We start from the raw sequence: 14,975 nt of genomic DNA on the forward strand, positions 1-14,975 counted from the left end.
TGTTCCCGGGACCGCGACCTGGATTGAGGAGGAGACGGAGCAGCCTTGCAGAAGGATGTGGACACAGTTCCTATTCATCCTAGACCACTGGAGGGAAGAGATGAGGAGCCTGGCAGTGGCGGTGCAAGCCTGTGAGATCGTAATCCCATGTGAAGAAAGAGTAATCGGTTACCCAGTCCCAGTTGATTACTCTAATCCGTCCAATGCGGCTGTGGGATCCGGACCACCCCAGCTCCCGGCAAGCACTCCGCCGCCACCAACCCCCGCCCTCGGCGGACGCCGAGCTGCCTATCCCCACCATGGCAGCAGAACCTTCAGCCCCCATTTGTGAAGAATTAGCTGCAGAACCCCAGGTTCCGTCACCCGACCAGGTCACGACAGCGTTCACCCCGACACCAGCCCGACCAGACCCGGCCGCATCACCGGGCCCATCCTTAGAGGCAGAGCACCTGGATTCTGCAACCCCAGCTGCGGAGCAGTCGGTTACCTTGCCTACAATGGCGGAGGTGGAGCCTGGAGAGCTGCCGGTTCAGCCAACGACAAGGCATACCTCTCTTTGTCGGGACCCTATCCTAATACGTCTCTATCCAGGTTAAAAAACCTACAAGTAATCAGCAAGCAGGATGCAGCTAAATTAAAACGCTCTGGGTGAAGGGCGGAGTGCTCAGTCAGAAAGGAATGGAATATTAATATAAAAAGACTGACCAGCACATCCACTAGGTGTGAACAGGTGCACACTGAAAATTCAACATATATCACCCATCCACGAGATTGGTAATAAATGTATGATCACAGGTGATTAATAGTGATGAGCGAGTACTAAAAAGCTCGGGTGCTCGAAGCTCGGGCCGAGCATCCCAAGATACTCGTGTACTCGGGCCGAGCAACGAGCCCAATGTTATCCTATGGGAGACCCGAGTATTTTTGTGAAATGACCCCCCGGCAGCATGGAGAAACCCTAAAATTGTCACAAAAGTCTCAGAAGAGTGCTCAAATGACATGGCAACAGCATGGGGAAGACCCCTTGAAGCATTTATCACTCAAAAGTCACAGCTGTGAACAATTTTGTCCGCGTTTCACGCCATTTTTACGGACTCACCAGAAAACCTTCCAAAATGACCCCAAAATGATTTTTCATGGCAGAAATGTTAAGGGCACATACCCAATAGTGAGATAGAGCTGGTGTATGTTACTTTTTGAGATTAATACATGAAAGATTTTACGTGAAAACATTGTGTGGCACTCCGATGTCCCTGAGAAGAGACGTACATGAAGGCCTCTTGCGTCTAATGTGCCCATTTTGAGGAAGTGAGTCTTTGTAGTATTTTCCTTTGCCAGGGCAGTCCAAAATTGTGAGGTTCACCAATGCCCCTGCATAGAGACGTGCATGAGGGCCTGTAAACCTGAAGTGCCCATTGTAAGGAAGTGGGTGTACTATAGTATAGCCCTTTAGCAGGGCAGCCAAAAATTGAGAGGCTCCACATTGTCCCTGGATAGAGACGTGCATGAGGGCCTGTAAACTTGAAGTGCCCATTGTAAGGAAGTGGGTCTATTGTAGTATAGCCCTTTGGCAGGGCAGGCAAAAATTGAGAGGCTCCACATTGTCCCTGGATAGAGACGTGCATGAGGGCCTGTAAACTTGAAGTGCCCATTGTAAGGAAGTGGGTCTATTGTAGTATAGCCCTTTGGCAGGGCAGCCAAAAATTGAGAGGCTCCACATTGTCCCTGGATAGAGACGTGCATGAGGGCCTGTAAACTTGAAGTGCCCATTGTAAGGAAGTGGGTGTATTATAGTATAGCCCTTTGGCAGGGCAGCCAAAAATTGGGAGGCTCCACGTTGTCCCTGGGTAGAGACGTGCATGAGGGCCTGTAAACTTGAAGTGCCCATTGTAAGGAAGTGGGTCTATTGTAGTATAGCCCTTTGGCAGGGCAGCCAAAAATTGAGAGGCTCCACATTGTCCCTGGATAGAGACGTGCATGAGGGCCTGTAAAATTGAAGTGCCCATTGTAAGGAAGTGGGTGTATTATAGTATAGCCCTTTGGCAGGGCAGCCAAAAATTGAGAGGCTCCACGTTGTCCCTGGGTAGAGACGTGCATGAGGGCCTCAAAACATTAAGTGTCCATTGTCAGGAAGTGGGTGTATTATAGTATAGCCCTTAGGCAGGGCAGCCAAAAATTGGGAGGCTCCACGTTGTCCCTGGGTAGAGACGTGCATGAGGGCCTCAAAACATTAAGTGTCCATTGTCAGGAAGTGGGTGTATTATAGTATAGCCCTTAGGCAGGGCAGCCAAAAATTGGGAGGCTCCACGTTGTCCCTGGGTAGAGACGTGCATGAGGGCCTCAAAACATTGTTCCCATTGCAAAGGAGCGGGTCTCCTGTCGTTGTAATGTCCATTCTGCAAAGAATGGGCGAAAAAATTTACCACTGGTGGTATACCTGAAACAAAGGCCTAAGTATTGCAATTTGTAACGGTCATCATGGTGGCGCATGAGGAGAAGGAGGAGCAGTCCAGCGATTATCCAAAGTCCAGAAGTGTGTACCCATGGGTGAGTGGAGGTACATGGCAAACTTTAAATTCCGCTCTCATTTGCTGGTGGTGTGGTGAAGTCTGGCCCAATCCAACCCTTGTTCATCTTGATCAGAGTCAGCCTGTCAGCATTTTCAGTTGACAGGCGGGTGCGTTTATCTGTAATGATTCCACCTGCGGCACTAAAAACACGCTCTGACAAAACGCTAGCGGCAGGGCAGGCCAGGACTTCCAAGGCGTAGAGAGCCAATTCATGCCACGTGTCCAGCTTGGATACCCAATGATTGTAAGGCACAGAGGAATGTCGGAGTACAGTTGTTCGATCTGCAAGGTACTCCTTCAGCATCTGGGCAAACGTAGGATTTCTTGTGGCACTACCCCGCACCTCAGGGGCTGTGGTACGTGAGGGGCTGAGAAAACTGTCCCACATCTTAAAGACTGTTCCCCTACCTCTGGCGGATTGGACTTGTGCCTCTCTCGGATGTACGCCTCGGTTGTCCACTGATTCCTGACCTATGCCGCTAGCGTTTTGTGAGGGGAATGCTTTGCCTACTTCCGTGACTATGGCCTTCCGGAACTGCTGCATTTTGGTTGACCTCTCCTCCACGGGAATAAGAGACAAAAAGTTCTCCTTGTAGCGTGGGTCTAACAGTGTTACCAACCAGTAATGATTGTCGGCCAAGATGTTCTTAACGCGAGGGTCACGAGACAGGCAGCTTACCATAAAGTCAGCCATGTGCGCCAGACTCTTAACAGCCAGGACTTCAGTAGCCTGACCAACAAGATGACTGAACATGCTGTCCTCCTCCTCCTCCTCCTCCTCCTCCTCATCTACCCTGTCCTCTGGCCAGCCACGCTGAACCGAGGATATGACTGGTGTGCATGTCATATCCTCAATTTGGCCGGAGAGTTGCTCCATGTCTTCATCCTCCTCCTCGTCATAGTCCTCCACTGCACGTTGTGATGAGACAAGGCTGGGCTGTGTGTTATCACCCACACCCACTACTGTTTCTTGCTGCAACTCATCGCGCTCCGCCTGCAATGCATCATGTTTGTTTTTCAGCAGAGACCGTTTTAGAAGGCAGAGTAGCGGTATGGTGACGCTAATAATGGCGTCATCACCACTCACCATCTTGGTGGAGTCCTCAAAGTTTTGGAGGATGGTACATAGGTCTGACATCCATCTCCACTCCTCAGGTGTTATGTGTGGAGTTTGACCCATTTCCCGACGGCTTAGGTGATGCAGGTACTCAACAACTGCCCTCTTCTGCTCACATATCCTGACCAACATGTGCAGAGTTGAATTCCAATGCGTGGGGACATCACACACCAGTCTGTAAGCCGGAAGATGCAAACGGCGCTGAAAGCCGGCAAGGCCGGCTGAAGCAGTAGGTGACTTTCGAAAATGTGCAGACAGGCGGCGAACTTTTACCAGCAGATCAGACAGCTCTGGGTATGACTTTAGAAACCGCTGAACCACGAGGTTGAGCACATGGGCCACGCATGGAACATGTGTCAGCTGGCCTCGCCTCAAAGCCGCCACCAGGTTCCGGCCATTGTCACACACGACCTTTCCTGGCTTTAGGTTCAGAGGTGTGAGCCAGTGATCTGCCTGCTGTTTCAGAGCTGTCCACACCTCTTCTGCATTGTGGGGTTTGTCACCGATGCAGATTAGCTTTAGCACAGCCTGTTGCCGCTTCGCCGAGGCAGTGCTGCAGTGCTTCCAGCTTGGGACTGGTGTGGAGGGTACAGTGGATGAGGATGCGCAGGAGGAGGAGGAGGCTGAAGAGCATGACATTCCTGAGCTGTAGAGTGTGGGTGAAACACTGACTGAGGTAGGGCCTGCAAACCTTGGTGTGGGAAGGACGTGTTCCGTCCCTCGCTCAGACTGGGTCCCAGCTTCCACAATATTAACCCAGTGTGCCGTCAACGAGATGTAGCGGCCTTGCCCACAAGCACTTGTCCACGTGTCTGTGGTTAGGTGGACTTTGGGTGAAACAGCGTTGTTCAGGGCACGTGTGATGTTTTGTGACACGTGGTTATGCAACGCGGGGACGGCACACCGGGAGAAATAGTGGCGGCTGGGGACCGAGTAACGTGGGACAGCTGCCGCCATCAGGTCGCGGAATGCTTCTGTCTCCACCAGCCTAAAAGGCAACATTTCCAGCGCAAGCAGTCGCGAAATGTTAGCATTTAGAACTGTGGCATGTGGGGTGTTGGCAGTGTATTTGCGCCTGCGTTCAAAGGTTTGCTGAATGGATAACTGAACGCTGCGCTGGGACAAGGACGTGCTTGATGATGGTGTTCTTTCTGCGTAGGCAACTGCAGGTGCAGGAGTGGAGGAGGCTTGTTCGCAGGCAGCATGGACAGGGGATTGGCTCGCATGCACAACCAGCGAAGACGTAGCAGTGACATCAGCAAGCACTGCTCCTCGACTCTGTTGTACTTCCCACAAAGTCGGGTGCTTGGCTGACATGTGCCTGATCATGCTGGTGGTGGTCAGGCTGCTAGTTTTGGTACCCCTGCTGATGCTGGCACGGCAGGTGTTGCAAATGGCCTTTTTAGAATCATCTGGAGCCAACTTAAAAAACTGCCAGACTCGGGAAGACCTAACATTTGTACAGGCACCTTGTGTCGTCGTGTTGTTCCGGGGAACGGTTGCCTGACTTCTGCCTGGGGCCACCACCCTGCTTCTTACTGCCTGTTGTGATGCTACGCCTCCCTCCCCCTGTGCACTGCTGTCCTCGCTCTGCATATCCTCCTGCCAGGTTGGGTCAGTTACTGGATCATCCACCACGTCGTCTTCCTCTTCCGCACCCTGCTCCTCCTCCTGACTTCCTGACAATTGTGTCTCATCATCGTCCACCACTTGTTGAGACACGTTGCCAATTTCGTGAGAACGTGGCTGCTCAAATATTTGGCCATCTGTACAGACGATCTCCTCATGACCCACTTCAATATGAGCTGGCGAGAGGCCAGAATGTGTGAATGGAAACGTGAACAGCTCTTCCGAGTGTCCAAGTGTGGGATCATTAATGTCCGAGGATGACGTGTACTCAGCCTGGTGGTAGGAAGGAGGATCAGGTTCAGAAATGTGCGGTGCAGTATCACGGCTACTGACACTTGACCGTGTGGAAGACAGAGTGTTTGTGGTGGTGCCAATCTGACTGGAAGCATTATCTGCTATCCAACTAACAACCTGTTGACACTGGTCTTGGTTCAAGAGCGGTGTACTGCTGCGGTCCCCAAGAATTTGGGACAGGACGTGCGAGCGACTAGATGTGGCCCTTTGTTGTGGCGAAATTAGAGCTTGCCCACGACCTCGGCCTCTGCCTGCACCACCATCACGTCCACTTCCTTGTTCCTTGCCAATGCCCTTGCGCATTTTGCAATGCTGTGCTGACGTGTATTCACTACTTGTGCGTTATATCAAAGTTTGTGGAAATTGCACACAAGTGCACCTGTACGCTGCCACCGACAGGCACACACGTGCGGTTTTAAAAACCAAGCACGGACGCACTAAGAACCTAACAGGTTTTTTTGGGGAGCGACAATTACAGACAAGTCAGACACTATCTGGACTGTTTTAGACTGTGTACACCAGCCCCAGATATGATGAAGGCTGGTATACGGTCACCACTAGGAATGGCTATATATACCCTGCCTGCCTGCCTGCCTGCCTGTATACTGGTACAATAGTCCTGACAAGGACTCTTCTGGTCACTAGCCTGTATTCAGACCTGGCTATACCCTGCCTGTATATAGCAACAATAGTCCTGAGAAGGACTCTGCTACTGTACTCCGACCTGGCTATACCCTGCCTGCCTGTATACAACTAGAATAGTCCTGAGAAGGACTTTTGGTCACACTGTTTGCAGCCCTGCAACTGAAAAAGCTATAAAGGGCCGCAAAGCTTTCCCTGAATCAGCGACACTCTCCCTGCACTGACTGTCTGGATAGCTGTGAGCAGAGCACAGCGCGCCGGCCGGTATAAAGGCTCGGTCACGCTGTGCAGGCCGGCCAATCACTGCAATTCCACAACTAACAGGGCTGTGGCATTGCAGTGGTCTGCCAGCCAATCCCTGCATGAGGGCTGGCTCTCAAAAGAGCGCCAACATGCAGGGATGAAGACCACGAGTACAGCACGAGTATCGCGAGATTACTCGGTCCCCGCCGAGCAGCCCGAGTACAGCGATACTCGTGCGAGTACCGAGTAGTTACAAGCATGCTCGCTCATCACTAGTGATTAACCAATGTACTGCCGCCAATCAGGAGGATGAAGGCCCCTGCGATATGATTTTTGGCAGGCTTTGGGACCTCTATTCTTCAGATTATTTGGAGCATCCATAGCAGCTCCTCCATTGATCAATTTCTCATCCAACTTGTGGATAGGTAATGAACGTTTATGGGACAGCTCATTTAATGAGACTATTATGCTCTAGGCATAGAGCATATCCCTGGATCATTTAAAGCCTAATATTCACAAAATGTGTCACTAGTTACCGGCTAGATTAAGTAGAAGTTTTAATCTGCGCTAGTTCTTCAAGCAAAACATGTTGAGATAATTATCAAATAGTAGTTTGGGTTTTCCGCTGTGGTTTCACCACAACAGCCAGATGTGCGGTTAGTGATTGGCAATATATCTTGTAGAATCCATAGTACAACTACTATTCCAACAATAAAAATATCTCTGAATTCTCAGCCAAAATTCCCAATGGGGCTTTTCATGAGAAATTCAATAGAGAATTCTACAGTTAAGAACACATCAGATAGAATTCTGAAGCTCTTTCCTAAGGCGGCTTTACATCTGCTGCTTTCTTTATTGAGTTGTAGCATTCCACAAGTGCTGAATGGGAAACACCTGCCTTTGATTTTCCTAGCTTTAGCAAAACCCTCAAATGTAAAAAATGAGCGCATTATATGAGAAGCTACAACCTTTAGTTAAGAAATGTGTTATGTGAGAGAAATAAAACTCTTATTCCTTCTTATCACACTTTAAAGTGTACTTTTCTTAGACCATCAAACAACAGAAAGTAAAGCCATGTGTTCCACGTGACTGGAAATATACGTCTGCTGGAGGGTTATGGAAGAGATTTTCTTTTTCTATTCCTATACACTGCTGAGTGGTCTGGTGCAATGTATCTTACAGGTAGATTTTCTGCAAATTTCTGTACATATTTAGACCAGTTACATGATAATTCAGGAAATAATCTGTGACGCCCTGGGCAAGCCAGGGGTCACAGGTCACAACACCACACACCCCCCCACCCCCAGCAGTTCACAGCAGACATCCCCAAAGTGACCTGCTTTCTGCCTCGGGCTCAGACTGACACACCAGGTGGGCGGAGTCAAGAGATGGAGACGCCCACCCTGGAGTGAGCTGGCCTGAGGCAGGAAACAAGTGAGGAGTGAAGTTCAGGAGTGAAGGAGAGAGGAAGTCTGCAGAGAGGCAGACGCAGACTGGGGCCTAGGTTGGAGCCTAGGGCCCCTGTGCAGAAAGTCAGGCAGACGGTAGTGGCCATCTGCAGGGAGCCGGGGAGCCAGTTGGTGGAACCGCAGGTAGCCGGTGCTGGGCGGTGGCCCCCGGTACTGAATCGGGGAGCCAGCTGGAAACCGGAGAGCAGGAAGAGTGTGCACGGAGGCAAAGGAAAGGACTTCCACCAACAACCTGGGGTCAGGGGAAAAACACCGCAGCCGCCTGTGGGACCCGTCCATCCAGCCGTTTGTTTCAGCAAAGACTCTGTGTGCTTCATTGGGCTGAGTGAGTACCACCGCAGCAGCCGCAGCGGCAGCCGGACCCGAGCAGTGGGAGAGCGCGGCGTCCCCTCCTCCGCCCGCGACAAATCCGCAACAGATAGGACAGGCTATTAGGGATGAGCGAACCCAAACTGTAAAGTTCGTGGTTCGTACTGGACACCTAGTGCCTGGTTCTCAAATCCGAACGTGGACTTTTCACAGAAGTCCATGTCCAAGTTCGTAGCTCGATGCTGAATAAAGCTTGTTGAAAGGCTGCAGCACAGCCAATCAACAAGCTTTTGGGCTGTAGGAGTTTCTGCAGCCATCACAGTCATGCTGAGTATTGGCGTGGCTGTGATTGACCAGCACATCACATTACTCATCTGTACCGCCCCGGAGGCTCGGCCGGCTGCCGAGCTGCTCGGATCCGTACTCGTACGGTGGGTGGCTCGAGCTTCTCACGGACCCGGGGTCACGTCGCTCTGAAAGGGGGTTGGCGCTACATGCAGGGACTTTGGTGGCGAGTTCCACGGCCGGGGCCATGGTGGTTTGTAAGGGATTTAAGTTCGTGACACCACCCACGGGTTGTGGTGAATAGATGGACACCACTGCTGCCGTTGACTAGGCCTCCCGGGGATGGTGTTGCGCAGCCTGGTGTTGACCCCCTCCGTGGGTAGGGGAGTGATGGTTCCGGGGGCCCGAGGGAGGTGCTGAGGTGGGGGAATAGATGGTGCTGGCGTGTCGGTGTGGTGCGGCACGGAGCGCGGCCCGAAGGCACTGGTGTACTCACTATGATACAACACACTGGAGTCTTTGGTAAACCAAATGGGATGATGAACGGTGCCCGCAGCTTCCCCTTAACAGGTTGGTGGTTTCCGCCTTTCTCCTGCACCTCTTTAATGTGAACATGATGACTCCTATGCCTAAGCAACGGTAGTTCGCTCCCCGGATTGCTGTGTGTCGGGAGAGCCCTGTTTGCCTGCAGACGCTGGCCCCTTGGGTCTCTATGCCTTGGCGGTGGCTTTACCCTAATGGTTGGGCTGTTGTCTTCAGTCGGGTCTTGTGTGGGAAAGGTCCTAAAGTCCAGTCCTCAATCAGTTGACTTAGCCTAGTGTTTTCTGGGCCTCGTACTGGGTCTGAGTACCCCTCCTGGTGCTCCGGTTTCCAATTGGTTCCCCGGTTCGGTACCGGCAGGCCACCACCCGACCCCCGGTCCCTATGGTTCCACCGGCTGTAATCCCAGCTCCTGCAGGCGGCCACTACCACCTGCCTCCTTGCCAGAGGTGACTGGGCTCCAACCCAGATACCTGGTAGACTATGGCAGGCCTGATCACAGGTCTGCCCTTGAACTTGACTTCTCTCCTCCACTGTCAAAGCTAATCTACTTTTACAACTCGTGTTTTTCCCGCCTCCAGGCCTGGGAACTCCTCGGTGGGCGGAGCCAACTGCCTGGATCTGCCCCCCTGGTGTGGACATCAAACCTGGAGGGTGGTGACAAGGGTTTGAAGTTTGGTTGCTGTCACCTTTTTAGGGGGGGGGTGTGCATGGAACTACCTGGGACGACCTGAATAGTCCAGGGCATCACACATCCTGTATAAACGCCGGATGACCGGTGGCACCGTCATTTTGCTCTGACTAGCATAGAGGCAGGACGCTGCTTGAAGAAGGGACCAGGTTAGGTTATAGTGGGATCCTCTTAAAAAATGCTCTGTATGTCCACTATTCACCAGGCTCTGTGGGGGTACCTATAAAAAAGGCTCTGTATGGCCACTCTGTAGTGGGCTCTGTGGGATTACTCTATTAAAATTCCCCCCACAGAGTCTTTTTTAAAAGTGTTTATGTGGCCACTCTGCACCAGACTCTGTTAAAGTACTCTTAAAAAAGTGTTTGTGAGGAGAATTTTAATTAAGGCTCCAATGGGGTATGTTAAAAAGGCTTTGAGGGGCTACTCACTCTTAACAAAGTGTCTGAGGGGGTAATTTTAATACAGGCTTTGTGGGGTACTCTTAAAAATTGGTTTGTGTGGTCATTCTGCATGTGGGGGTAATCTTAAAAAAGGGTTTGTGGGGGTACTTTTAAAATAGGGTCTGTGGGGGTACTCCTTAAAAAGGGTCTGTGTGGCCAAACAAGCAGTGTAATAATAGTAGTCCTCACTCATCACTAGTAGTTAGGTGTCAGAGGGTGTATTGCAGGCTATAAACATTCCTGGAAAAATGAGATTATAGGTTGAGTATGAGGGTTTCATATGTGAGAGACAATAGGACTTACTGAGGTATTGAATTCCAAAGGATGGGGTATGCTCGGGAAAAACCTTGGAAGCAGTTGGGTGAGGAACGTACAATAATGGAGGCAAGAAGGAGGTTGAATGAGGATCAGAGATAACACATAGGAAGGTATCCAGAGATCAGCTTGGAGTTGTATGGGGGAGAAAGATTGTGGACAGCCTTGTAAATCATTGTTAGTGATTTAACAGGATTTGCTCTGGAATTGAAAGTCAGTGAAGGGATTAGCAGAGGCAGAAGAGTAGCGAGGGGAGGGGTGTAGCAGAGCAAAGGATAGATCATAAAGGTGAAAGAGTGTTAGTTTGGAGGCCACAAAAGAATATACTGGAGCAGTTGAGATGATGAGGGGAAAAACTAACATTTTAGCTGACTCAGACTTGAGGAAAGGATGAATTCTGGAAATATTTTTAGTTGAAGGCATCAGAAGGTGGTAGGGGCTTAGACGTGACGTTTGAAGGACAGAGCAAAGTCAATGTCACACGGTGTTTGGCTCTAAACTTACCTACCAGGTGTCACGGTCTCTTCTGACACACTGCAGAATCTGATATGCCACCTGGTGCTCTTTGAGTTGCTCACTTAGAGCCAAACATTGACCAGTTGTGAATTTACTGGTGTTCAGTCTTGCAGGAGTTAATTTCTGCTGGCCTATGATTTGTGTTTGGTTTACGGGGTATCTGGAGGCCAATCACGGTTGCCTCCGCCTTTTAAAGGATGGTGTAACCTGCTCTTCCACGACAACAATAGCTTATGCGATTCTGGTTATTGTGCATGGTGATTCAGCCCCTGGTGAACTGCTGTACGCAAGTCTGATGTGTTGTGGACATACGTTGTCATTTATTATTTCCAAATTGTCTGTCATTACATGTCTCATACTGGTAACCTCTCCTTTCATTTAAAGTAAGCTCTGTAGGCAGATTCTCAGGGAGATCAATTTATTCAATTTCTATGGCCTACATACACATGTAGTCAATTTAGGAGGGTATATTCTACTGACAGATGCCCTTTAATAAAACAATTGACATAAAGGTATTATAAAACAGCACTAAGTGCCATAAAAATGCTGCAAAGGTTATTTTGATAGACCAAGAAATTATTCAGAAGCTAAACCCTTTGGTCTTTCAATAGTTGGAGAAACAACCTTTTTATATGTTTTTTTTTGTATGAAAGATGTCATCTAGATAAATTAGTACAGTAAATGAGTTTCTTTATCATGTGATCTAAAAAATGATAGAAACATGTAACATACTGTATACGCCAATGAGTTAAGTTTGTATGGTTTTGCTGCAGACCTTAGGCCATGTGCACACGATGAGCACTTGGTGAATTTTTTACCTCAGTATTTGTAAGCCAAAATTATGAATGGGATAATCAGAGGAAAAGTGTAATAGAAACATGGGCTCCACTTCTGCATTTTATACCCACTCCTGGTTTTGACTTACAAAACCTCACCAAATACTCAGAGTGTGCATGAGGTGTAAGTCCAAATGTGTAACAACAAAAAAAAAAAAAAATATCCCCAATTCAATATTGAAAGGTATAACTAGTGCAAAATCAGCCACAGGCACATTTACGGTTCTGTAGCTGGATAGTGAGACTTTCTTTGATCTTGCTAATATCTTGTTCTTAACTTTCAGCATGTTGGGCATTTTGTTTTTTGCAACATTGATTCCATCAATATCAACACAAGATACCGATGAGACCATAACATATACGGTAAGACATGGTAAAACTATACTTTTGATTTTTTATTTTTAGGTGCCTATAGCTACTATATTAAGATTTTATGATTAGATTAAGATTTTTTAGATTTCTAGAGACTTTAATATTGATGTTTCATCCTTCAGTCCGCTGATCGGTGGGGGTGCCTTAAGAGTGAACCCTACATATTCAATATTGATGGCTGGTGGAGGCCCCAAGGAGAAATATTTGATAGGAGCTTGAGAGGCTCTAGGCTTTACATAAACGCCCTTGGAATTCCAAATTGTCAGTTTCACACCTCTTGCTGTAATTACACATTTTTTGGGCTGGTAAAAGTTACCTGTCATTAGGAGGTTTGATGGTAAGGGCTCAGTAGATCTTTAAAAGGGTGGTCCACATTAAAGCATAGTGGCCACATCGGTGTAAAGCTGCGATAGAAAGCATTTTCTAAATACCTTTGGTTGTCCATTCTGCCTGTGAGCGGCGCTATCGATGTCCGCTCATCACCATCACATGACCTGGGCTGGATTGACCTCAAATGTCTCGTGATGTCACGTCAACTTCTGGAATTGGAAGTTGACCCAGCATCACCGAGGCAGGACCCAGTCTCTGTGAGTGATTGGGCTGTGGGTGGAGTTTCATCACACATCACAGTCCAGCATCGCTCGTGCTTGCAGCATTCTGTGGTGAAGAAGAAAGTACGCAAGATGATGGGCTATGATGTGCCATGAAACTCTGCCCACAGCCAAGTCACTCACGGAGACTGGGTCCTGCCTTGGTGATGCCGGGTCAATTTCCAATTCCAGAGGTTGATGTGACATCACCAGACATCAGAGGTCACTGCAGCCCCGGTTCACGTGATAGGGGATGAGCGGACAGCGATAGCGCCGCTCACAGGCAAACTGGACAACAGCAGGTATTTAGAAAAAGTCTTCTATCACAGCTTTACATCAATGTGGCCACTTTGCTTTGTAGTGGACCACCTCTTTAAGGTAGGGAAAAAGGCAGGACATATCCCCTTGTGCCCAGGCTATTGCCATATTGTATGCTTGGAAAGCTTTGGAAACACAATGTAGCCAATCTATTCCTAAGATGTAACCATTCTTAGCTATCACTAAAACATAAAATTGAAAGCAACTTCCAAAATATACAGTTTCTGCTAACACTGCTTTCATAAGTAATTTAAAGGTCATGGAAATGTATCAGAAGTAAACATGTAGGAGTTTTGGTATTCGTTAGTATTATTTCAATGACATTTTTCTGGGTTATGCAATAAGTAAGAAAAAGCAAAGGTATGCTACTTATAATAATAATAATAATAATAATAATAATAATAATAATAATACTATTGCTACTACTAAAAACAATAACAACTAAAAGCTGCCTCATTTTAGCAACATTTTGAAGCATTAATTAAATTTAATTCAGCAAGGCCATGTTAATATCCAATTACAGTTGCCAAAACCATCAACATTTGCCAGGGGGCTATTGCTATAAATTAGATGGGTGACTAGTATTCTGTTTATTTTATCCTACGTTATTGAAAAAAAATGTTTAAGCAAAGGTGAAATTGAAAAACGATCAAGATTCTACAATTTTCTGTAAAATTACACAAATATGGACATAGTCTCCCTGGGAGCATTCCACATACTCAAATCATGAACCCCCTGTATTTATTGATATAGGGGGACATTTATTGTAGTGCATCTTACTCCAGTGTAATTTGTACTAATACTAGGGTAATTTACACTAGTTTTAATAAAAAAAATATCTCTGATAGAAAAGCGCGAGCAGCAGATTTTGGGTTCGGAGGGTCTGGCTTCACCCAAACTTGACCCCAGATGCCAAACCCCATATAAGTCTAAGGGACCCGAACTTAAGTGTTATACAATGGTGTTAATTAGGGCTAGGGGGCTGCAAAAGGAAGCAAAATGGCTTCAGTATGGACCCTGAACTTTACAGTTGGGGTTCACCCATCACTATTCTCAGACAGTGCTCTCTGATATGCCTGATCCTTTATTTTCATAGTAGATTAGCTACCACCAATATCACAGCACACCTTAGGGTGTTAGAGTGGTTGTGAGGATTCTCTAGAGCCGGCAGCGAGACTGAGCAATCATGTGACCACAAAAATGCGCTATGCATACTCCCAGCCTAGTTCTGAATACATATGTAGTGACTGCAGACTTTTGTGAAAAACCTGGACAACCCCTTTAAATGAATGCTTGTTATTGTACTTTTCTTAAAACTTCTAAAAATCTGCCAAAAATTGGCAACATTTCCCAGCCATCAAATCTTAGCCCATTGCAAAAATTGATAAATAAATAGTTTTTCCTAATCAACTGATCGCTGCTTTTGTAACTGCTCTAACCCCAATAATTATCCGTTATCACCAGCAGAAGCTAAACATGACTTATCATGTATACTGCAGTGCTAGTAGATTGCAAGGCCCCTGCAATATTAGCTGATTGTCCATACCAGTTTCTTTCTGAGATTAAAACAGAACAGTACTTTCAACTAACTTTGCATATATCAATGCTACAGTTGAATATAGGTAACTTTGTATTATGTTTCATCTGAGAAATCTGCTTCTGTTTTAATTTGAGAGTGAGACATTACTTACACTTCACCCTGTCTTCTGAATTAATTAGACATACAAAAAAAACAGCTCAAAACCATCTTTTCAGACAAAATGGACTGTCATCTCACTTTGGTGTTGTGTTAAACAAGC

At 47.7% G+C, this 14,975-nt stretch overlaps 1 protein-coding gene across 1 annotated transcript in view; it reads left to right on the forward strand.

The window, feature by feature from the left end:
- Positions 1-14,975, forward strand: part of EFEMP1 (EGF containing fibulin extracellular matrix protein 1) — a 156,935-nt gene that overhangs the window by 30,799 nt on the left and 111,161 nt on the right. The window contains exon 2 of the mRNA XM_075339375.1: positions 12,181-12,259. Coding sequence (XP_075195490.1) covers positions 12,182-12,259 — 78 coding nt within the window. The 5' untranslated portion in view covers position 12,181. The remainder of the gene's footprint in view (positions 1-12,180; positions 12,260-14,975) is intronic.

The sequence above is a fragment of the Anomaloglossus baeobatrachus genome, chromosome 3 (assembly GCF_048569485.1).
Source record: "Anomaloglossus baeobatrachus isolate aAnoBae1 chromosome 3, aAnoBae1.hap1, whole genome shotgun sequence".
NCBI lineage: Eukaryota > Metazoa > Chordata > Amphibia > Anura > Aromobatidae > Anomaloglossus > Anomaloglossus baeobatrachus.